At 36.5% G+C, this 26,293-nt stretch overlaps 1 protein-coding gene across 2 annotated transcripts in view; it reads right to left on the bottom strand.

Annotated features, from left to right (window-relative positions):
- The window catches only part of RABGAP1L (RAB GTPase activating protein 1 like), a gene marked incomplete at its 5' end in the record, with an annotated part of 365,222 nt that overhangs the window by 283,312 nt on the left and 55,617 nt on the right, over positions 1–26,293 (bottom strand). For both annotated transcript variants that reach the window (XM_081121358.1, XM_081121362.1), the window contains 4 exons: positions 7,205–7,346; positions 8,938–9,104; positions 12,561–12,663; positions 16,640–16,706. In XM_081121358.1, the coding sequence (XP_080977484.1) occupies positions 7,205–7,346; positions 8,938–9,104; positions 12,561–12,663; positions 16,640–16,706 (479 nt within the window). The remainder of the gene's footprint in view (positions 1–7,204; positions 7,347–8,937; positions 9,105–12,560; positions 12,664–16,639; positions 16,707–26,293) is intronic.

The raw sequence follows: 26,293 nt of genomic DNA, 5'->3' as shown, positions 1-26,293 counted from the left end.
CAATGACGTTAAGTGAGGACTTACTGTACCAGTATAAAGTCAACCAACAGAAAGACAGTTTGAAATCCAGATGAAGCAACACCAGTGCGCCTCATGTTTCAAAAGCAGGAGCAATTCAGAACATGTGGGAGTATATGAGGCTGAGGCTGACAAGGTAATTTAAAAATAATCCCTATAATGGTACATTGATGAAATTAACTTTCTGCCTAGATTCCTTGCATTCAAATTAATACTCTTTAACACGCTTCATTTTTTTGAACAGCATGTGAAAAATATGCAAAGATACCTTAATTCATTTTACTTTACATCTTTCCCCCAAAATTAAGAGCAATTTTAGTTCTTTTAAATGTATCCCTTTTTAGTTAAATTACAAGCTAAGGCAAGACAATTTAGAGTGACTTGAACTTCCATTTTTGCTTTGACAGGCAAATTGTTGAAAATAATTAAATAAAAGAATATTCCAATCCCCCCAGCAGGGAAACATTTCTATTCCACCTCCGGCTCTAACTTTTGATGCTTGCGTTGACAGAAATGTCAATTACAGAACTAATAATAAAGTGTATTGAAAATGTATGAAACACCTGATCTATAAAAGAAAAGAAACTATTACTTCCTACTCTGTGATTTTTGTAGGCTTTTCAATGTAGGTGATGGCTAATACATTTTCAAAAGACAAGGTGACATCTCAAATAGTGAAAAATCTCTAAGAAGAGAAGTGAAAAAATTTTAGAGAAAAACAGAAATGTGATGACTTGCTTTTATTCAGACCATACATAAGAATGAGAAATTTAAAGCTTTGTTTTTCATAATTTTAAATTCAATTCCAGAAGTGTAACCATGTTTTTCTAGTCTTCCTCAGTATTGAATTATTCTGAGACATTATAAAAGGAAAAATATTCATTATTTTAATATTTTTATAATACATATTGTATTTCTTTTCATTTATCTATTATTTGTTCATTCATTATTATTCATACTATTTACTGAGAAGTCAAGATCTCCTTGAGAAGGTAGCATCTGAGAAAAGATTAGAAAGAGGGGACAGAGAAGTGTGACAATCTAGGAAAACCAGAGTTCCAGCCGAGGGAACAGCAACTGCAAACGGCCCAGAGTTGCATGTCGGTTGGCAATGGCAAAAGGACAAGTGTGGAATTTGTGAAGCAGAGTGTAAAGTCAGAAAGGTAAAAACCAAAGAGCAAGACTGCATATGGCCTTGTAAACCATCATAAAAGAAGTCTGGCTGAGTGAAATGAGAGGCCGGCAAAGGGTTTTAAGCAGAGCAGTAGTGTGATCTGATACACTTCAAAAGGATGACGGCTGCTGTGTGGAACGCAGACCAGAGGAACAGGCATGGGGTGGCAGGCAGAAGACCAGTTAGGAGGCACCGCAATAATCCAACAGAAGAAATGACAGGCTGAGAGAGAAGCCCGATTCTGGACTCCTAGAAGTTGCCACTGGCTGACACAGGAAGGCTAAGGACTTGGATGCGGGGGGAATCAGGCTTCAGCCATCTTCTCCACCTGGAACACGGGTTCTCTCCATAGAAAAGAAAAGAAGGAAGCAAAACCATTCTGGAAGCACACCTCCATCAAACACATGCAAGGCCTTCTGTCCAGCACAGGTATGACTTGTTGGGCCCTCTCTGGTCTCTCCTGAGTATGTGCACAGCCTTGCACACGTACACAGCCTTCCAGGCCTCCAGCGACATGTCAGATCTTATGAAGGCCCACTCACTCCTTAGATCTCCTGGCTAAAATTCTGGCCTATCTGTGGCTTTCCCCCACTGAATGACCACCTCATGCTAATGGCTAGCTAGGTGCCTTCCCATTCTTTTGCAGCAAAAATCACTATCGTTTCCAAAAGTGTTCCAGAAATATGGGGTTTTCTAAATTTGCTCCAAATCAAGTGAGCCCCTTCCAACAACGAAGGCAAAGCTATTGGTCTCCACAGCTTGATTCACCCAGAAAACTACCAGACAACAGCCACTGGTGGGAGTAAGCAAACAGGGGCAGCCTCAGGGCTAAAATGCCAGGCGGTTCTTACAGGTTCAGTCGTTTTTCTTGAACAAATGCCTCTCAACTTTCTTTATAGTTTTAGGCACTTTCTCAAGTCCTAAACTGGCTGTTTTTTGACAATTTTATCAACTTCTATCATTGCTTGGATTTGCCATTCCGCATTAAATACATTTTACATGTAAATTGCCAGAACCAACTACTAAAAGTGCCATAGCAAATATTTTGAAACATTTCTAAGTACAGAAACTGCCCTATGCTAAAATTACTATTTTCTTTCAACTGCTAACATGCCTTTGTTGAAGAGCTTACTCAGGTGGACGTAAGTGGAAAAAGTCTCTAACCAGAATAAGAGCATTTGGAAAGACACAGAAGCATGTCAGGGAACTAACTGTAAGGCTAAATGTTGGGGAGGTAACTCCTCTCTATTTTTAGCTTTCCCTTTCTGACTACAGACAAGCTCAAATCCCTTCTACCCTAAAAATGCCCTTTCTTGGCCAGATATAACCCAGGGGTTTTAGTCCAAGCTCTTTCCACTTCTCATCAAGTTTCTTAAAAGAACAGTTAGAACAGTTTCTCCCCTTCCTCACCTCTAGTCAATCCTCAATCCTTTCCCAACTTTATTAAAATCACTCTCATAGGGGTTAGGTCACCTCTCAAATTTACCAAATCCAGTGAGCAATTTTTGGTCCTTGGTGTTGGACCTCTACATTCCACCGGACAGTACTGCCTATCACTCCGCCCTTGCAAACTTCCACTCACTGTCTATTACTGCACTCAGTCCTCCTCATATTGTTCTAATCATTTCTTTGCCAATTCCTTTAAAAGGCTTTCTCTTCCTGAACCTACCCCTAAAGTATTAATAATCTCCTAAACTCTACTTTCAACCCATGTCTCCCACATTTCCCCCCAAGGAAATTTCAGCATTTCTCACTGTTTCATGCTGATGACTCTCAAACCTTTACCTCCAGCTATAAACCTTTTCTCACAATTTGAGGCTATTTCTAGTAACTGAAAAATCATTCCACTTTCATGTTCCACAGTGAGTTCAAACTCATCAGTGTCTAAAACTAAATGAATCTTACCTCGCCCCCAAACACACTCTTCCTCTTCCAGTGTTCCCATCTCATTGGTTGGCACCTAAGCTAGACACCTGGATGTAACCGTTGACTCTTCCTCACCCCCCTCCTCTGTTGCCCAGGACGTCTGACCAATTTACAAGCCTCACTGACGTTTGCCTCCAGAACATGCTCCAACCTCTACCCTCTTCCCTTGCTCCTTACTGTTTTTCAGCCTCACCCAAGGATATTTTTTCCATTGCTTTTCAGAGATGAGGGAGGGAGGGAGGGAGGGGGGGGGAGGGAGGGGGGGAGGGAGACACCGATTGGTTGCCTCCTGCATACTCCCCAGCCGGGCGAAGATGAGCCTGCAACTGAAGTACATGCCCTTGACCAGAATCAAACCCGAGGCAACTTCAGTTCGCGGGCCAGCACTCTAACCACTGAGCCAAAGCGGCCAGGGCACTCCTTACATTTGGACGCAACTGTGTCAAAAAAACCTGTCCAAATGGCTATGTTAAAAATGAAGCTTGATTCAGATTTAGCTCTCTGCTAAGACTAAAAATGACAGTCTTTCCAATGCTTATCTACCTGATTTTGAGATCCTGAAAGTGGATGTTTCTGGAAATTTTGCTGATTCAATAGTGAGCCAAAACTGGGATCATAAAGTTTGTCATTTACTTCTAAATGCATCAGTTTCCTAGTAATGTTGCTTTCCATAAGTAAACAGCTCTTTCATTAAAGTACACATCTCTGCAAAACTTTCAAATCTCATCACCTCTAAAGTAATTATGACTGGATCAAAAACACCTTTCCAAACTAAAGGTGTGCTTGTGTCTCTTCTTTGAAGAGAATATTATAGCTTCCAATAGATTTTCCCCCAACCTGTCCTTTAAAGAAGTATGTGTGGTTTCCGGCTGACATAATTGAAAAACTCTCTATCTAAAGTTCTTTTTTAATGCACTAGCTTACCCGCATGCTTGAAATCACCCTTCAAAAATGCTTCCACATAAAACAATATTATTTGGTCTCATGTTACATTTTCATAATATATCCTTCTATTCAAATATGCAGTTCTAGACAGATCTAGAACATGATTTAGAATATGTAAGATCAAGAATATGTGGTCTGGAAAGGCAATATTAAAAATATTACCCTTTAAACATTAGGAGTAAAGTTATACCAATTCAGTGGTTTAAATAAGGCTTGTCAAGCCTTGATTTTGTGTGTCATAAAAATTTACAAGGTTCATGGTGAGACTGACATAGGTTTAAATTCTATATATTATACTTTATAGCTCTATGACCTCGAATGATTTACTTTAAATTTTTCAATCTATTTTTTCATATGAGATATAAAGATGAAAATAGTTATGTCTCAAAGCTAATGTGAGTAAAATATGAAACTAGGTCTATTTAATATCTAATACATTATATTCCAAAAAGCAGATACTTAATCCATGTTAGCTGTCCTTCTTTAAGTTATTAGAGTAGAAGTGAAGAATTTTATTTACTAAATTAGAATAAAAGGCATAATTATGTGATACTAAGTTGTAATGTATTCTTATTGAGAAGTGCCTGTCATCTATTATTTTTGTTCTTTCCCAATTCTAATTCCATATATTTTTCATTTCTAAAGGAAATGACAGTTTTGCAAGAAATTGCCTGAAATCTTGTGTTTAAATAACTTGCTGGTAGATGCTTGTCACACCTGTTTATTATTCTCTGTCCTGAGCACATAGCTCAATTACATTCCCCAATTACCCCTGTGGTTTTTGTTTAGCAGAAAATAATGGGCACAGAATTTTCACACTCGCCCCAAATTCTTCTCTGTGTGATCTCTTTTCCTTTTTGTGTTGGCTGGGATGAAGATGATCACAAAAGCGTTCCTGGAAGTCTTACATAGAATACAGTAGAGTAATCAACAGAATACTGAGAAGTAACGTACGACTGCAGGGCTACAACATCAAAGGTACTGCAGCTTCTACCTTGGCTGGTCTCTTGGATTGCTACCAAGGAGAAGCTAGTCATTTCACCATGAGGATACTACAGGAGGTGTATGAGGAGGAGAAGCGAAGTTTTTTGTCAACCACCGGCATCATTTTGGCAGCTATATGAATGAGCCAAATTTCTCCAAGCTTTCAGTCCCACCCAATGAAGTCTTCAGATGACTACAACCCCAGACTATATCTGACTCTTCATAAGAAACTCTTTGCCAGAATTGCCCAGACAAGCTACTGCCTAATTCCTGACCCACACAAACTGTAAGATAATAAATGTTTTTCTTTTTTAAGCCAAAAACAAAAGAACTCTGACCTCTACCTCCCTCCAACCATACGTAAAAACTTAAATAAATCACAGACAATCATAAAGAAAAATATTAACAAATTAGAGTTCATAAAAATTTAACTTTCGCTCTTCAGAAGACATTTTTAGAAAATGAAAAGGTCACCTACAGAATGGGAGAAAATATTTGCAAAACATATCTAATAGAGGACTTTTATCAGTACGTATAAAGAAATCTTGAAAATCAAGAGAAAGACAAATAGCCAAATTTTAAAATGCCTAACAGACTTGAATAGACTCTTGCCCAAAAAGATAAACAAGTGGCAAATATCATATGAAAAGATGGACAACTCATTACTTGTGGGAGAAATGCAAACTAATATCACAAAATACCACTATATATCCACCAGAATGGCTAAAAATTTTTCAACTGACAATGCCAAATGTTGATAAGGTATGGAGCAACTGACTCATATGTTGTTGATAAGGATGGAAAATGGTACAGTTTGACATACAACTTAGTGATTTCTTATAAAGTTAAGCATACGCTTACTGTTAAGATCTAGCTAGTGAACTCCTAGGTTTTTACCCAAAATAAATGAAAGCACATATTCACCAAAGACTTATACTCAAATATTCATAGCAGCTTTATTGCTAATAGCCAATAACTAGAAATGCAAAGGTCACAAACTAGTGACTAGATAAACAAATTGTGGTATGTCTTATAAGAGGTTACTACTCAGCAATAAAAAGGAACCAAATACTGACACAACATAGATAAATCTCAAAAGTACTACACTATGTGAAGATGCCATATACAAAGACTGTACTGTATGATTTCTTCTATATGAAACTGTAGCAAAGGTAAACATGGCGACAGGAAACAGATCAGTGGTTCTCAAGGACTACAGGTGAGGGGAAAGGATGGCCTCTAAATGGTATGAGGGAAGCTTTTTGTGTAATGGAAATGTTTTATATTATGGTTCTGTTAGTGGTTATACAGCATTTGTCAAAAGTCTATGAACTATGCACTATAAACAGTTATATTCCATAGTACATAAATTATATTTTCATAAAGTTTTTTTAATGAAACACTTAGAATAATGTCTAGCATACATAAGCACTCAATAAATATTAGCTAAAAATAAATATTATTTTTATGGCAATCCAAGATGGAAATGGTTTCATAGAGAGAAAGACTGAGAATTTTAAGATGCTTTTTTCAAAGATGATATAAATTCAGAAATTTTAATAAACCCTACCCTGTTAGCAGATAATATAAGGGCTTAAAGTAAAGATCTGTCATTAAGCTCTAGATTCTACAAAAAGAGCACCGAGCACACAGCCAAGTGAAGTATGACTCTCATGAGGTTGGTTAGTATCTCTCAGCAGCATCCAGGTAGAAAACAGAGCAGATATCTCACTATTTCAAAAAAGCGAGTGGTTAAGTGTTACATAAGGCAACAACAAAAAAGTCAGCAGTGAATAATGTCACATGAGAAGTAGGACATAACATTTCACTGAAACTCTAATAGCACTTGAGAGAATTTGAAACTTCTCATCAAACACTTCAAAACTACTTCAAAAAAAATAGGAAGCAAAACAGCAAAGTGAGGCTGTCAAATTAAAGCAGTTGCATAAGTGGCACTGGGGACTATACAACCAAGAAACCCAATGAACCAAATTCTCTTTGCATCTAGCAGAGCCTAGCCTGAGAGAGGCAGAGACTAGGGGTACCCCCACCCCGCTCCCACATCATAGCGTGGGCATGCCCATGCGCACACACCTTTGAGGGCTGTAAGGAAGCAACTGTATAAAGAAAGGGGACTGAATAAGTGTCTCTGCTCACCCTCTTCTGCTTCATCTTCCTGTGGTGACACAGGGCCCCCTCCACTAGTAGGAGTGATGGGTTCCTCCTTCTCAGACTCTCGTTGTAGACTCACCACCTCATAGATTGCATCTCCAGCATTGGTGTGGCCTTTTCCCTCAGACTGAAAAACAGAGAGACACGTGTTTCAATATGAGAAATGTGAAGGAGACACTGTGTTTCGATGGTCCATTTAAAAGAGCTGAAATGAAAAGCAGCATGCCATGCTTGAAAAAATTTTGGAAGTGCTCTGTTCTTTGCATGATATTCTTATAGCATCACGTTAACCAATACAATGAAAGCTGCTGACCATTTGGGGAAAACTCGATCTTTTTTATCATAAAAACCTGAGACAGCACAGATTCTAGGGCAGGCAGGTAAGCAAGTGTTGCTAGATTCTTAGGACTGACTACCTCGTACTGAGGTAAAGAGATATCAGCTATATCCATCAACTAATTCATGGAAGTAGATAGTTTCTACCCTATAAATGGTTTACATTCTAAATGGCTTTTTTTAAGAAGAAAAAACTAAGGCAACTGCCAATTAATTAACCAAATATGGCCTACAAAGCCCTAGATAAACTGCTTCCAGCCTCATCTCACACCTAAGTGTGTCACCACATTCCATCCACTCTGGCCTCCTTTCAGCTCTGGGAACCTTTAAATTCTCTCCCAGCTCAAGGTGTGGGGACAGCTTTTTCTCTCTGCCAATAGAACTTTCCCTCCTACTCTTTGCTAACCCCCATCAAACTCGGATCCTTTCACTTCTACAAAGAATCTAACCTGAGTTCCCTATGTTCTGATTTTCATCATACCCTGTTCTTCCTCCACTGCACTCACCACAGGTAATTACACATTTATTATCATACTCACTTATTTAATGGCTGTCCTGCCCACTGGACAGTAAGCACCATAAGGACAAGGACTATGTTGATTTTCAATCAGAAATAATACGGTACCTGACACATAGTTAGGTACTAAACAAATATCAGTGGAATGAATGAATGGCTGGTAATGATTACCTTCTTCCTTCACTAAAAAACAAAAATTATGTATACTACCTACTAACACTGCCTAATTTAGGGATGTCATAAAACCCCTAATTTTATTCATTTAATATTAAGATAACTTTATAACCTTGCTGATAAGTCAAACAATATACAGAGTGGGGCAAAAATAGGTTTACAGTTTTAAGTATGCGAAACACAAGTTTATTCTTGTATTATTATTTGTTAATTATTGTATTATTTTCCATATGAACAACTGTAAACCTACTTTTGCTCCACCTTGTACTCATAGAATATTGTAGATAGAAATAACTATGACAAGTAGTCAGATATTACTTGAATATTTATTCATTTTAACTTTATAAAGGTACAATATTTCTGTGTCCTGTCATTTTGGTTTTAATTATCATATATAAAAGAAAGAAAAGTTGTTTTAGGTATAGAATCAATATTTCTATTACGTATGTTGATACTTTAGAGGTACACATTACAGGTTCCTAGGGGGGGAAAGTACATAGTTATTACACTAGCTGTTTTTTTAGCTTATATAACCTAGATGTGGATTTTTCAAATACTCTATTGGTTGACTCCAAACATCATTTAATTAGAGAAATTGTATTGCTTTTTATTGCAACTTAAGGAACTATCTTGGCACTTAAAAATAATGATAGAAAAAATATATCATATGAAAAGAAAAAAAAGGTCCTACCTGTTTCAACCTCATGAAGAAAGTCTCCGTGAAAGTCTTTCTGCTGAAATACCAGAATCGCTCATTTGCAGGGTACACACGCACCACTGTCTCCAGGAGAAAGCGGACGGGCTCCACCACCTCCGTGACTACCATATCCACTGCCACAGTCATGTACACTCGTTTATCTGTAGCAGAAATTGTCTGTGTTTTATGCTGGCTTTATTATTCCTTCATGATTTAAGAAAACAGTTTCCTCACTTATGAAAGAACTAAGGTTCTTTATTATCATGTTACCTTCTACATTTAATTTTAAATGTTTTACTGTCACTTTGATTAAACTGGTAACCAAGCATTCCAAGTATGTTTCTCAACACACAGGACCTATTTTAATCAGCTGTCCAAATCTCCTTGGACAACTTTAATGTTTTTCTTCCCCAATTCAGGTCTTACTATAAAAAATAAATAAAATTAAAATTTCAGGATGTGTTTTATACTAAAACTAGCCTTCAGATTTCTGAGAAAAACCTCTGGAAAAATCACAAAGGCTTGCTCTTTCATTTCATAAAAAGAGATACTAGAAATTATGTTTGTTTGTTTGTTGAGTTGCTTGGGAAAGATCGTCAAATCAGAAGACCTGCTCTACCTTGTTAAATTTGCACAGGAAAATGTTATTAAAATGACTATTTCAACATTATATGCTCTACAGGAATTCCTTGGAGACTTGTCAGTTAGCTCCCTCATTATCCATAATATATATTAATCCTCCGGAAAATCACTGATCCAAGCTCGAGTCAAACAGTTTGTGGGTTTTCATATATACTATATGTATCTCAGAGTCCTGGCAAGTGCTTTTAGAGAACAACACTATGTGTTACAGTAAAAATTTCAGTTACTATTTAAAATGTTTACTTGGCCGCAGCTTCCTTTAATTTGAATCTAGAATCTTCTAGGCCAATGGCTACTGGTCTTCCACTGTTTCATAATGATATGCTAAAATATGGATTTCATTTTCTTTTATTTACCCTGCTTCAGATTCATTGGGGTTTTTTAATCTGTGGCTTAGTTACTCCATACCATTTTGTCATTTCTTCATTACTTTTAATTTTTTTTTTTTTTTAATGTACTGTATCCACCACTTTTAGCTCTGAGTTAGAGGGAAGATCAAATAACCAAGCCCATTAAAAGAAACATTCAATTGTGTTTTTTAAAAACATTTTACAACATTTATATGCATCAACCACATGCCTATTAATATCAAACTCAACAAAAATTGTATTACATTCTTACTAAATACACACATTCTGCTGCCAATTCAAGAGAAAGTGGGACTCTCTAAATACTGCACTTGACCTAAAAGACCTTAAAGTCTAAGGGAGTAATGTAGAGGGGTAAGACAGAGTAACACAAAACATAGACTGTAATACACAACTTGGTACAGTGAAAAGATCCAAGGCATTTTCTCTCCCAGGCTCTCAACTTCTATAAAAATCAAAACTGTAATTCATGAATCTCCTGAATAATGTATAATATCAAGTACACCATTTGAAAATTTTAGAAATCAGGTCAACATTTTGGATTTGCATATGAAATCATTTTAAATTTAAAATACATTATCTTTTGGGTCAAAAGATTATTGTAATACAGTATTACATGAAGTTTGTTTTAATAAAACAAATTTTAAAATATATTCTTTTGATGATTAAATGTGCATTAAAATACAAAATGAAACTGAACTATGTGTTACATTAAAAACATATCAAAACTGCTTTATTTATTTTTTGAAATTCTGATATTTTATTCTTCAAAATTTTTCTCATTTTTGTGTTTTCTTTCTGAATGATTTTAAGAAAGAAGTTAATAGACTGGTATTTATAAGTCTGTCTCCAGAAATAGAGAACTGTGGCTGTAAAAATTATTTATCCCTAATATATGAAAAACTAAATTTTATATAATCATTATTTTTTCCCTCTTTTTAGCCCTCAGTATGAAATAGCTTGATGTGTGATCAAATGCATGCAATTTATGGGACTAGAAAAGACTCAAGAAAATTTGAGAGTAATTATCATTTTAATGTTCTTCATTAATATATTATACTTCCATATCAGTATTCATTAATGCTCCTGTCTTGAACCAAAAGTCTACTGTGGGTATAAACTAAATAATGTAAGAATAAGAGTAAAAAAAAACAAAAAACAGATCCATCATTTTCTCAATATAAATTATTGGCTGAATGGTTGAATGATAGTAAAGAATTTAGTGTAAGATTATAAGTCATAAGCTAATTAATGTTAGTTTGAAAGCAAACGGTGGAGTGGCAAAAAAAAACAGGCAATTAACATATCTGGGGAAAGTAGGAATAAAAATAACCAGTGGGAAAATGACCACTGTGACTATATGCCATTTATAAATTCTGTTCAACACTAGCCATGTTAAACAAAACAAAAATGTAAACAAGGAAGAAAGGGTTTGTCACAAATGAAATCCTTGCTACACACTACTAGGATCTAAGCTCCCAAAGGTCAAAAGACTGGAACAAAAAATGTAATAAATGAAAAAAAATAAGTAAACTATAATTTTTTTTTTTAATCCTCACCCAAGGATATTTTTTCCATTGCTTTTCAGGGAAGGGGGGAGGGGGAAGGGGGAGAGGAAGAGGGAGAGAGGGAGAGAAGAAAGGGGGAGAGAGGAGAGGGGGAGAGAGGGGGAGGGGAGGGGAGGGGAGGGGAGGGGAGGGGAGGGGAGGGGAGGGGAGGGGAGGGGAGGGGAGGGGAGGGGAGGGGAGGGGAGGGGAGGGGAGGGGAGGGGAGGGGGGAGAGAAACATCGGTTTGAGACACACTGATTGGCTGCCGCACACACTCGCCCCAACCAGGGCCAGGGATTGAGCCTGCAACTGAGGTACATGCCCTTGACCGAAATCTAACCCGAGACCCTTCAGTCCTTGGGCCGATGCTCTAACCACTGAGTGAAGCTGGCTAGGGCATAAGCTATAATTTTTGAAGTTAAAATACTTATCAAAGATATAAACAATTTCAGAATTTGGTTTCATCATTTCTTTCATATTCTTCCATCATTTCCCCCAAATAAAACAACTCTATAATAATAAAACACAAAACACAATGCAGCCAGCACGGCTCAGTGGTTGAGCGTTGACCCATGGACCTGGAGGTCACAGTTTAATTACCATCAGGACACATGCCTGGATTGGGGGCTCGATCCCCCAGTAGAGGACGAGCAGGAGGCAGCCAACTGATTCTCCTTCATCACTGATGTTTCTATTTCTCCCTCTCCCTCCCTCTCTCTGAAATCAATAAAAACATATTTTTTTTAAAAAAAGAAAAAGATTTAGCATGTTTTAATGCATTATACACATTAACTTAGAATATTATTTTCCCTGCAATGGACCATTCTTCTTATGCTAAAGAAATAGTGTTGGATGTAGAAATGCAAAATGAATAGTAAGAAAACTGTATCAGATGTGTTTATTGTGCATAAAAAAAATCTATTAATGAAAAAAATAACTCCATTTTAAATGAGTACCAGATTTTTCTTAAAAAAAAAAAAAAAAAAAAAATGGCAAAACAATGTTGTCCATAATGTAAAATTTTAAGCAAATAATAAGGACTCTTTTAAGAAAATTTACCTTTTGGAGTTTCTTCATTAAGTGCTAGAAATATGGGTGCATTGGGGTTCCACATGCCGGTAATAACATAAGCCCTCCCATCATAGCTCTTTCCCATGGATTCCTGTGAAAGTTCAAACAGGATTATATACATCAAGAAAATCACCACTTCAATTAATAAATGTATCTTACTTTAAACAATCAAATTTACTAAAATTTGGATTTACAATCAAAAGGGGGGTTTATTTTCTCTGTAATTTTTTTCACCCTACAAAAACATTTCTTTAAATATTAAATTCTCCTACAGCTTTCTTCAAACAGAGTTTCTATTTAGAGACACGGACCTCTTGAATAAAAGAGGTATACTCTTCCCTGCTAAATCACAAAAATGTAATATTGCTATGAAGTTATACTTAACTTGATCTTAGGCTGGTGTCAAAATCTCATCTACTTACGCATACAAGGATGTATGTAGTTGCTATGAAAACTATAGTATAGATCTCACTGAAGAGAGTTAAACTGAATTGATAGTTAATCACAGGAAAAGATAGTACTTTTCTCTGATGATCTAATTTTAATATACTCTTAAAATGTTAATTTACTTTGTCACGATCAATACCTTCAAAGTGAATACTTTCCTACTATGTATGTCAGATATTTATACACTTTCTTACAATCATAAATCAATATTAGGAGACTAATACTGGTTTGTAAGCAACATGGAAGCTTATTGACTATGTTCCTCCACCTCTACACTCACTCACTCCTTCCCTCTCTCCTCTCCCCCTCCTTTTCATTTCCTCTACTCTGTAAGACTTTTACCTAGCCACCTCCTGACTCACACTACAGAAGCCAGCAACTCACTATACTGAGAGTAAGACCACATATAGTTGTGTGCGTGTGTATGTGTGTGTGTGCTGGGGGTGGGTAGGTTAAAGGTTGTACCATGGGAAAATGGCACACAGAATACAAACATGTGCATATGCAAAAAGGAATAGTATCTACATACAGTACTTTCAATTTTCTGTACCAATTTCCTATTATAAATAGAGCTCCAAGGGTCAGACTAAACAAAAACTTTTTTTCAAAATTACATATGCTTTTCTGAATCCCTATAAAATTGTTTCAGTCATTTGGTAACTACTATGTATATTTTTCTGGTACATTGGTGATATTTCACTAATCAGATTGCATAGCTTGAGTGCAAAGACCGCATTCAATGAAATACACTCAAGGTCATGTAAAGGAAATTCAGTACCTCCAACACTCATACATTCATATTCTCTTTCTCTCCCTCTCCCTCCCTTCTCTCTCCCTTATTCTCTCTCTCTCCCCTCTAATTAGACCCTCATTCTGAACAAGAATGGACATCTAACACCCCCCCCCCAAAAAAAAACAATGCATCTGTGGACAAGAACTGCACTATGCTTGAGTCCAAAGAGAAGAGCTAGACCAATAAAATTATTTATTTCAATTGACAAATACAAAGGAAGTGGGCAGATAAAAGTAGGGCTGAAAAGGTTTGATAACAAGTCAGGTGATGACAGGTCACATATAAAATGAAGTTAGCCTGGCCGGCATGGTTCAGCGGTTGAGCATCGACCTATGATCCAGGAGATCGAGGTTCGATTCCCAGTCAGGGCACATGCCAGAGTTGCAGGCTCAATCCCCAGCGGGGGGGGGGGGGGGGGGGGGGGGGGTGCAGGAGGCAGCCAATCAATGACTCCCTCATCACTGCTGTTTCTCTCTCCCTCTTCCCCCTTCCTTCCTCTCTCTGAAATCAATAGTGATATATTTTTAAAATAAATAAAAAATAAAATGAAATTAAAAAATAAAATAAAATGAAGTTAGATGATAGAAGGAGACTTGACTTGGGTGGTGAACACACAGTACAACATATAAATGATGTATTATAGAACTGTACCCCTGAAACCTATATAATTGTATTAATCAACATCACCCCAATAAATTCAATAAAAATTTAAAAATAAATAAAATCAAGTTAGATATGTGATGATAACAAACTATATGGTAGGGAAAATAGATATAGAAGAGCAGAGTATGAGGAAATTCCTAAATGTTAGGAGAGAAACAGAGAAAACAATTTTTAAAATCTTTTAAAATAATTAATCACGCAGTCAAAAAACAAAAGCAAATATTGGGAGGCAGGGAGGGAGGGAGAAGTGAAGAGAGAGGCAGAGGAGGGACTGGGAGGGAGAAAGGCAAGGAGGGAAAAGGGGAGGAGAGAGTGGGTGGAGAGAAGGAAAGAAAGGCAAGACTTTCAAAGTTTGTCAGAATAAAGTGTAAGAAGGTAAAATCTGTTTTCAAAAGTATTCAAATATTTGGACATGTCATCAAAGACACAGAAGTATAACGTCTTGCTCTAGGGGGCAGAAATACCACAAATTAGGCCAAGTTACAAGGAATATGATACAAGGTGATTACAAAGAAATAACTTTGTAATAACCAGCACTGTACCATAGTCTTCATTATAAAGTAACGAGTTCGTTTTTATTAGGTGTAGTCCAGTCAAAGCTCAATAACCATGTATTAAGACGGTATGAAGATTAGTAGCACTGGGTAATAACCAGTCACAATTGTTGATAACTGCAAATGCTAACCCTCCCACCTGACCAACTATTAGTTGTATAGGTCAGCCCACTTCTCTCTCCAGGGGCTTCAATGCTGACAAGCAGTTTGATTTCAACATGGACTCTTAAAGGTGGAGGCTGCACAGCAAGGAAACACACAAGGCGCCTCAGCAGTTCATGCCAGGCCTGTAATTCTACAATCTGAACTTAAATTTATGGGAAAATCTCTGCCAGTGATTCATCTTAATCTCTTAAACTCTGAAAGACCGTGACTAGTTAAGACCTAGAAGCTTCTAAGTGTTTAATGGCCCTGAACTACCTCCTCATGGAGTTTCCAGGGCTCGAAATGCCCTGGATTGCCTTAGTAAAAACACTTGCATTACTGCTGTGCTGTAAAGAGGGATGGAGGAGAGAGGGATCAATAGCTAACATGTTTGCACGTTCACTGTAACTGGTTGTCTTCACCTGACCTATCCATACGGTTCTTCGTCTATATTTCCGTGGCTCATTGGACCAACTCAATGAGAGCACTTAACCCATTGCTCTAGTTTTACAGACTTATAAGGCTTGTTTCTATCACAGGACTAGGTTTCCAACCTACAAATGTTAAGAGCTGTGTTCTACCTTATCTGCAACCCCAGCACTTCACACAATGCTTGGCACACAATTAGGAGCTCAAAAAGGCTGACTAAACCATTCCAGTACCACTAGAAAGTCAATGGGATGTCACCATGAAATAAAGAAAAAGTTGACATAATTGGTAACATTTATCTGACATTTGCAAAACACAGCTGAAAGGGAAAACACATATAGTACTTGTTATCACTAAATATAAAAACTGCAGTGAAGTAAGCAAGTTTTATGTTTACTCTATGATGATCATTTCCTATAACATTTTAAAATCGCAAAGTAAATGTTTTCATTAACTGCAATATTGGAAGGTATTTCTGTTTAAAAGTTAAGATAGCTTGCTATTTTTGCATCAAATACCAACTCTTAAATATATATTGACCTTTAAGGGCATTCCTGAAATAAATACCACTCCCATAGTAAATATACTTTGCTAAGGACAGATAATTAAGGAGGAGAAATTCAGAAAGGGAAATGCTTTTAAGAAAATAAAAGCATCCATCATAGAACTCAAATTAATAACAGTGCATTAAAATAAATAAAAGGTACCATATTCGCTCTGGATATGCCTGTTATAATCATGTACTTGCTATTTTTAACTCAAGGAAAAGACATCCTCCTAAGAAGCCAAACAAATGAATTGTCATAACACTGTCCTTTTGCTTTCAACTTGCATATGATGTTTTGGTGGAAATTTTCCCCAATCTCTCCCTCATAGGTAATTTTAAGTGTAGGTTTTCAAATTTCATTATTACTATCATAAAGCTGAATGTTAGAAACAATTTTCCCAATATGACATAATTTTAAAACAGAAAATACTTTAAAAATATAAAATAACTATCATCTATACTTGGTTAAGATGTTTAAGGTTATCATTACCATATCCAGTAAATGCATGTCACTGTTCTTCACGTTTCGACCTGGGCTTAATAACATTCCAAAACATCTGAAAATTTGGGGGGGAAAAGGAGAAATAAGGTATCAAGAATATATAGAAGCCCAGTGAGCAAAAAGTCTTTTTATAATAACTATACAATCTGAGCTCTGTACTTATAGCTTTCTTTTTTTAAAAGAAACAGCACAAATAAGAATTCATTAAGATACATAATAAAAATCACACAGAAATAAGTTATCTAAATTCCCAGATTTTACTTTTGCATGCAAAAGATTACCAATGATCAGAAACTGTGATTTTTTAAAAATGGCCACAAAACTGTTGATTGAAACAGAATATAGTCGTGAGATATGAATTTGTTTCTAGGTAGAAATGAGATTTTATTTACCTTAAAATTATACCAAATATATAGGTCAAGATCATCTAATCCAGTTAAATTAAAAAGGAGATTTAAAAAAATAAGACACTGTGCTCTCCCTTCGCATCAAGTTACATTAACAGAAACAATTACCCTGGCCCTCACCAGTCATGTTCACTGAGTAGTTTATTAAAACTATGTGCTCAGTTTGAAGGGGGGAAAAAAAGTTATATGAAGCACATTACTAAAAGTACTATTATATTAGTGAAAATATTATCCATAATATCTATATACTATTAATCATTTACTTTATTCCATGATTCCTGTCTCTAGAGAAGTGTTGGAAATCCCACAGACACTACCCCTTTATTTGTAAAGGTTTTTCATAAGCTCCAAAACTCAGCTAAATCTATTATTTTTTATTTGTAAGGATATTATTGTTAATTCTGCTTTATAGGGAATAAAGGTAAAGTCCAGAGAGGTTAAACGATATACTCAAATTCATGTGGCTATTCCACAGGTCTTGTTACTCGAGAGGGAATGTGATCTGTCCACAGTGTCCTTCTGCCAACAATGCATACACACACTTACTAGAGTGTTTTTATTGCAGCTTTCCAAAATTTAAAAATATGCTATGGAGCACTTTATACAGGAGTAGAGAATGTAAATCAATTAAATATGAGGTTTTTCAAATTTTAAAATAGTGGCAGCTAACCAATCAATGTTTAATATGATCCTTGCTGTTTCCCAAAGGTTTACTTTTCTAGTAGCACTGGCCATTTTTTCCCCCATGAACAAGGTAAGTGATTGATCCATCCAAATATCAGCTCAATAAGTAGAAAAACAATATACATTTCCTGTGAGTACTTTAGGATATTTTGCTCAGGGCTCCCTTTGGCATCCGAAAACAATCAAGTACATAAGGAAGATAAAGTCAAAAAGCTCTGAGGATAACTTTCCAAGCATGTTATTGCATCACTGAACAAAATATAATCTTATATAGAGAAAATTATACTCTAATAGTCATAATTGTAATATGATCATTATTTGATCTCTCTCCTATGAACTACTATAATAAACACTGTCTGTATAAATTAAATGTTAATTAATTATGCAATGCACTGCCCTACTTCCCCTACTATTGCCTTAAATTTTTGATAAGCAAAAATAAAAGTTAATTCTTTTCAATATGACATTTGGTCCCCCAACTAAAAAGTCAGGTCAACAAAGACAGAAGGTTTGTCTCAAATTCCATACATAGCAGTCCCCCCTTATCCACTGAGGATTCATTCTAGGATGCCCAGTGTATACCTGAAACCACGGATAGTACCAAACCCTATATATATTGTTTATCCTGTACGTGCATACCTTTTCACTTAAAGGACGCACCTTAAGGCTTCTCTCTGGCATATCCGAATTGTCAATATCATTACTCTTGTGCTTTGGAGCCATTATTAAGTAAAACAATAATGGATGACTTGAACACAAGCACTGCAATATCTCAACAGAAGATCCGAAAACCAAGATGGCACCTAAGTGACTAACAGGCAGGGAAAGTATATGGCCTGATTTTGTCATGTTACTCAAAACAGCACATAATTTAAAACTTATAAAATGTTTATTTCTAGAATTTTCCATTTGATATTTCCAGAGCACTGTTGACCACAGGTAACTGAAACCACAGAAAGGAAAACTGAGGATAAGAAGAAACTACTGCATATTTTGCTTCAGCTTTCATCAATCATGGATTTTGTAAAGAACAATTCCCTATATTATAGGGTTTTTAAGTTATAAAACTATTATATACTCATTGTAAAAAGTTAATGAATTCCAAAATATACAGGAAAAAATTAATTCTCCCTTCTCTCTCTCAGCCCCCTTAGAAACCAATGCTAACAGTTTAGTAAGCATCCTCCATACCTTTCTTTTGCTCTTTTCAAAAATTTGAAATCATATTATTTTGTCTGTCTAGCACTTGCAGGTAAATGGTACAATTTTATATTTCTTTAATATGATATTCCTATGTTAAGCTCTATTGTAAAAGGAGTCTTGGAAGTTTAGGTATTCCTTAGATAGCAACACATATTACCTTATTTTGATGATCTTTGATACACTGTTCTTTTTCTTGGTTATAAGAAAAAAATCGTGCCACCAACTAGCAGTGTGACCTTACAGAAAGACCCAACCCCCTTGGGCCTCTGCTTCGTCTTTTAGAAAGTGGGAGAAGTGTAATAGATACACTCTAAGAGTTCTTCCAGCACTAAATCTGCACAAATTTTTTTCTATCAAGCTGTATTAGTCATTTCCAAAATTATACTTCATTAAAGCACATGAGTTTCCTATGGGGAGAGCAGAGTCTATTAGGAATAATGTGTCAGTAATTAGATAGATATTATTATTACTACAAACACCTAAGGCAAATATTAAGTGTTTCACTGGGGAGTTCAAAGCATTCAACCTTCACTTATTAACTCTATAAATAATGTAGAAAGCAAGTTGCTATCACACCTATTTTCTCAAGGAGCTCACAGGCTAGTAGGGGACGAAAATAAGTAAACAGGCAATTCCAGCCTGATATGGTGAGTTCTCTGATAGCTGCTAAGTGTAGAATGTTAACAAGCAAGTGGAGACCCAACATTATTTACAGTATAGTAAGTAGCTGACCTGACCAAAATTCGAAATCAACACTTCTGAGAATAAGATGATATAATCAGATTAATTATGCCAGCTACTGTTCATTGAATGTCTTAACTGTAAGTCAGACATTACTATATTGTTACATTTATATTTCAAAACAACCTTCTAATAACCTAATAATAAAGCTGGTTTTCAAAAAGTAGAACTGATTTGCCCAAACCACACACCTATTAAGTCATAACACTAGTATTCAAGCCCCTGTCTGTAACTCCAAAACCGCATGGTCTTTTACACATTATACTCTGGCGGCCCCCCTCGCCTATCGGTAGAACAGATTATAAATTCTCTGTGATCCTGGGCAAGTCACACACTTCAAAGTCTCACCACATTTCTGATACCATTATTACCTGTTCACTATGTTAATGTAAAGTTGAAATGAAAAAACTCATGGTGGATGCACACTGCAAACTACAGAGCCGTGCCAATTATAAATTATTATTACAATTATCACTGTTAATACAAAGAGAAAGTTCAGCCTTCCATAATACCTAGCGAGTTTTTACTCAAAACAGAGTTTTAAAGAGCTTTTAACACCAAGTTAGCACCCATACCAAAACCAAAAACTCAGTAGCACAGCTTTAAACTTAACAGTGGAAAAATAAGTGAGAAAAATAAAGATATGTTAATGTACTACAATAGGAAACTAATTTTTTTTTTTAATTTTGCTTTTTATCCCCCAAATCATTAGGGTTCTATATACCTCCATGAACACTATGGATTAAAAAATAAGAGAGGAAAGAAACAGAAAAGGAGGCAGGCATCTTACTAGACCAAACTTTTATTATTAAAAATGACAGAAGAGGCAAACAGAACTACAAACAAGAAAAGCTATAACTCAATCATAGTTTTTTAGAACAATGTATAAAAACTCCAAATAATTTCATAAAAATTGGAATCCCAGTTAGTTTCAATCTAAAGAATTTAAAGCAAAACATAGTTAGAAAAGTCTCCTACATAAAATTGTTGGGGTTGTTTTTGCCTTACTGAAGGAATCAAGGAGAGAAAGACATACAGGCTTCCTCACTATGCACAGTAGTGTGGAACACGATAACCTTACAAACTGGAACTCTGCAAAAGTGATCTTATAATCCATGGGGGAAAATATGACTTTTCTGTGACCTTTAAATACTGGTAATGACAAATTCTAGAGCATGACCACAGAAGTAGGCGGCTGAGGTAGGGAAGAGGGCAAGATCTTGGGACAAGCAGAGATCAAGAAACTAAGAAGCTAGACTATTAGAAAAATCATCTACACAGATGTTAAAACTGCCCAAAATTAAGATAAGCCTAACAACTAGAGAGTGGCAGTAAGCCAGGAGCTAAATCTTCAGGGAATCCCAAGGATTTGTAGATAACTGCAACGAGAGAGGTGAGAAGACAGGAAAGCCCAAGAGCATGGATTTTGAAGCTGGGAATTTTTAAGAAGCAAAGGCACGCAAGAAAGATGCTTACACACCTCCAGGCCAGAGGTACAGGCAGTGGGAAACAGCCATCATCTGAAAGTGCTGTTTAAGGGCAGCAGTGGACTCAGGCGAAAGCCAGGTCCTATAAAGTAAAAGTGACATTCAGAAGCACGGTGGAGAAAAGGAATTGTGCTGATGATGAGCTATGAGTTCTGGAGTGTAGAATGGAATGGTTTAGAAAATTGGGCCAAGGCGGAAGATGGGTGTCAAATGGGGGGGGATATACAGAGCCATGTGGGGATTAGAATCTGAGTATTAATGGAAAACCCAGGAGTCACGGGCTTCTTATAAGGCCTAAGAAAACAGGCAAAATAGAAATAGATTATTTCAGTGAAGCTGGGAAAAAGGACCTTAGCAAGAGCATGCAGAGATCTGGAGTACCCTGCTTCACTCCAGTTTTGGACAGCTTCAGTATACAAGTAAAGGGAGGGGCAGTATTACCAGAGGAATGTGGGGGTCTGGGTACCCTCTTACTATTATTGATGGGGGCTAGGAAGGGAAATGGAATACATGAGTGTGGAGGAGGTTTTACTTTAAGTGAATCAAGAAAAGATTACTTCTGGATGTCCAAACACACTCTCACTTAATGAGTTTGCAAAGGTATAGACCCAAATATATATTTATTTTACATGCTCATAACCTCATCTCACAAATGCTACTGCTCCTCTGAAGACAAGGTCCAAAAAAGCTGTCCTATGTTTTCATGAAGACCTTCCATTAAGCAAACCAATAAAAGGTACACACACACACACACAGAAATAGTGATTTTAAATGTGACTCCTGCATGAAAAACTAGTCATAACAAAATGCTCTTGTGTTGGAGTCCTAAGGCCACTCCAGTTGATGATTTGCTACAAACACTCAGTATATAGTTGTATTTATGCCCATGACTGTTTTCTGTTTGTTTGTTTGTTGTTAATGCTCACCTGAGGATGTTTTTTCAGTCCATTTTGAGAGAGAGTGGAAGGGAGGGAGAAGAGAAAGAGAGAAAAAAAAAATCAATGTGAGATATACCGGGGTCGGGGATTGAACCTACAACCCAAGTACATGCCCCAAACTGGGAATCGAACCTGCGACCCTTCAGTGCTCGGGCCGACACTCCATCCACTAAGCAACACTGGCCAGGGCAATTAGATGCTAATTTAATTAGATACTGTCAGTCTAGGCCCAATTAGGAGAGAAAACATATAATAATTTGAACAGGGTAAATGTACTATAAAGAATTCTTAAATGTAATAGAGTAACTAGAAAAAAAATTCTAAAGAATACCGTAAGGCTAAGGGAAAGCCCCAAGGAACAGCACACTCGAAGGAGGGTCCTCTCCCTAAAGCTGGTATTCAGATCTCACTGGAGAGGTTATGACTGCAACCAAGTGGAAGTCAAAGAAGTTTACTGGACTGCCCAGGCAAAGCTGTGCCACAGACAAGCAAGAAATAGCCCTCCAGGTGCAGGCAGCTAAGGTGGGCAGGCAGGCGAACAATGGAAATCAGCGCTCCTAGAGCCAGCTCACTGGCAGAGTGGTGCGAGCCCTGGAGCCCACATTGTTTGTGTCTGGAAGGCTACAAGGAAGGTCTCACTGAGTCAGTTCCAAGACTGTGAGCTCAAAGAGGGAGAGGGTGCACTGGGTGCCCAGCTGGAGCACAGCACCACTGAATGTCCCAGAATCTTGCAGAAACAATCACACCAGAACCAGGAAGAGAAGTCCCTTCCTCCTGCAGTGTCTCTCCAGCACTCTCTACTGGCACAATTTAATATTGTGCTTGCTTGCAAAGAAGAAAGGGGCAAAGCTTCACTAATGCAGACAGAGTAAGAGGGTAGATTTGGAACCAAGAGACAATAAATTGATTATCAGTATAGGATATAATTAAAATACTCCATCTCTTCTAATTACTTAGCAGCCAGGTTAGAAATCACAATTTCCTAAACCAATAAATAAGAAATTATTTTCTTAATGTAAATTAAGAATCTAAATTGGTTCACCATTATGGAAAAGATGAAGGTTCCTGAAAAAAAATTAAAATTAGCTCTACTATATAGTCCAGCAATACCACTTCTGGGTATATACCAAAAGGAAATGAAAAGAGGATATCAAAGAGTTATGAGATATATGCACTCCCATGTTTATTGCAGCATTATTCACAATAGACAAGATATAAAAACAGCTGAAGCACCCACCAATGAATGGATAAAGGAGATGTCACACAAACAACACACACAAATGGAATATTATTCAGCCATGATAAATAAGAAAATCCTGCCACTTACAACAACATAAATGAACCTTAAAGACACTATGCTAAGTGACAGTGGGGGAATAGAAGAGATGTTTAAGGGCACAAATTCATAACTAGTAGTAAATAAGTAATAGAGGTCTAATGCACAGGATAGTGAATGTAGACAATACTGTAGCATACTCAAACTTACTAAGAGACTGTATCTTAATTATTCCAACCACACACAAAAAATGATAATTATGTGATGTAACAGAGGTGCTAACTATCACTACAGTGGCAATCATATTACAATAAATAAATATATTAATCAATATGTTGTATACCCTGAATTTACAGTGTTATATGTGAATATACATAACACAATAAAAAAATTACTTCTACGCCCTGACCAGTGTGACTCAGTTGGTTGAGCATCGTCCTGTGCACAGAAGGGTTGCAGGTTCAATTCCAGGTCAGAGCACATACCCAGGTTGCAAGTTCCATCCCCAGCTGGGGCACGTACGGGAGGCAACTGACTGATGTTTCTCTTTCACGTGGATGTTTCTTTCTCTCTCTCCTTCTCACTTCCTCTCTCTCTAAAATCAGTAAAAACATTTTTTTAAAAAGAATTATATCTTCCTTAAAAAAAAAAAAAAGACAGTAGAGAGAAAGAACCTATATTCTGGTATCAGATGTACTCTATTTAATTGTATGGCCTTGGGCAAGTTATTTAACCTCTCTGTGCCTCTGTTTCCTCAACTGTACAATAAAGGTAACAGTACCTATACCTCATAGATAGCACCTAGAATAGTGCTCAGCACAGAAAAAGTGCTAAGTGAGGATTAAGTAGCTAACTACAAAGCTGAGTTCCTAGCACTGTGCTAGATGTAAAAGATTGTGGGATAAATTATATACAGTATTTGCCTTCAAAGGGATCAAGGCAGATTCTCACACTATAGTTTGTCAAATATCTACCTATGAGGAAAGCTTGAACCCTTGAATGCAGACAAACGGCTTCAATCATAATAAAAATTAATATTTAAAAAAATATATATATTGAAAATTCACATTTGGAGAGGGTGATGGGGGTACACTGGGGTTCAATATGTCATTCATTCTACTTTTGTATCTATGGGAAATGTTACATAAGAAAAGTTGTTTTTAAAAACAATAAATTATTTTTTATTTTAAAGGATAAGACAAAAATTATGAAATCTGAAGGATTTTCTTTCATATCAATGACTTTATGCTACAAGTAACTGTCAGCATCAATATTTATGATTCAGTGGTGTTAAGAATTCTCTTGACAAGATTGCCACCTACTGGATTACCTTAAATTCTACCACTTAACATTTTGTGATTTAAACACATTAAATACCACATATAACCAACAGAAGGCAAGTATTTGCAAAATATCCCACATCACAGGAAATTCTGCCTGTTAGGTTGAGCAAAGTATTATTTAAGGAAGACCAATAGCCTTAAGCAATCTCAGTCAATTCTAGATGTTTACAGAGGAAGCAAAGAAACTTAACATGAATTTAGTAATTATTGCAGGATAGATGAACCCACAGTTGTTAGATATTATCATCAAGATTAATTATATTAAAATAAAAGCAATATAGTACGTGGCTATATATGGGATGATTTTTAACTACCCTGATGTTATGCAAGTGGGTGCTTGGGCTTAGGTAAAATTTCTAATGATAGCAATATATTCTGATTCAAAAAGTATTTTACCTCAACTTAGGCAGAAGCTCAGATAATGTGCTCTGAAATATGCCTTAAAATTATTCAAAAAGTAGATGAAGTGATAATGAAGACACTGATATCCAAGATTATTGAAGAGATTCTGAACACAGTTGCCTCAGGAATATGAGAGTGGACTAAAACCAACATTCTTAAGTTAATTATTTTGTGTAATATAGTCTAAATGTGTGTGTAAATGTTTAAGTTAACCAAGAAAATGTTATTATTGATCATTCAATGATTTCATCTTTAGTCATCAAGGTTTCTACATTTAAGATCAAATGGGAGCTTCTCATAGCAAAAAGGAAGGCCTGCACCCTATATACAAGCAGAGTATAGGCCTCTAGAGTAGAGGCATAATAAGCCACTTAATCATAAAAACTCCAAGATTTTTAAGTAATTACTAAAAGTTAAATTACTCAACACCTAATACTTCTTGGCCTGTGTTACTACAGACTTGACAAATGAAAAGCTGCCTTCTGTTATGCCAGAAAGCAAGCACTGGGGGCAGAGCTCCCACTGGCACATTCTGGGACCATCTGAGCACCAAAATAATTAAGCACTGTAGTGAATTATAAACTACTGTGGGGGTGGGGGGACATTTATCATAGTAAAAAATGGATCAGACAAGAATCATAAGTGAATAAAGGAGGAAATTTTGATGAGAAGCAGGATATTTTCATGGGTCTCCCACAGACTGCTTACTAGTGGCAAGGGAATGGGGAAAAAGGAGAAATCAGACATCCTGACTCGGTAATCAAAGCTAACATCACCAGTGAGGGACAGGCGGGTATCAAGCACCTCCAGATGTGCGACCCTGAGAAGGAAACACCACCTGTGCAGGAATAATAGCCTTAATCTATTCATCTAATCACAAGGAAACGTTAGATTACCCCAAAATGAGTTATAGTTGTAGTAAAAAGAAGGGAAAGGAATGCAAACAGAGAAAGGCTTGTGAAAATGTTTCCAGATTTAAAAAAGCTAAACACGTATAGCAACTAAATGCAACACCTGACCCGTCCCGTGAATCCTGACCTGGAAGAGGAAAGGATGGTATGGGATTAACTAACAAAACTGTAGACAAATGGCAGGTCAGATAAAAAGTACTGCATGAATGCTAAATTTACTGAATTGATACATATAATGTGGTTACATAAG

This window comes from Miniopterus schreibersii, assembly GCF_964146895.1.
Source record: "Miniopterus schreibersii genome assembly, chromosome: 19".
NCBI lineage: Eukaryota > Metazoa > Chordata > Mammalia > Chiroptera > Miniopteridae > Miniopterus > Miniopterus schreibersii.
The sequence above is the reverse complement of the archived record's forward strand: the minus strand, read 5'-3'. Positions and strand labels throughout refer to the sequence as shown.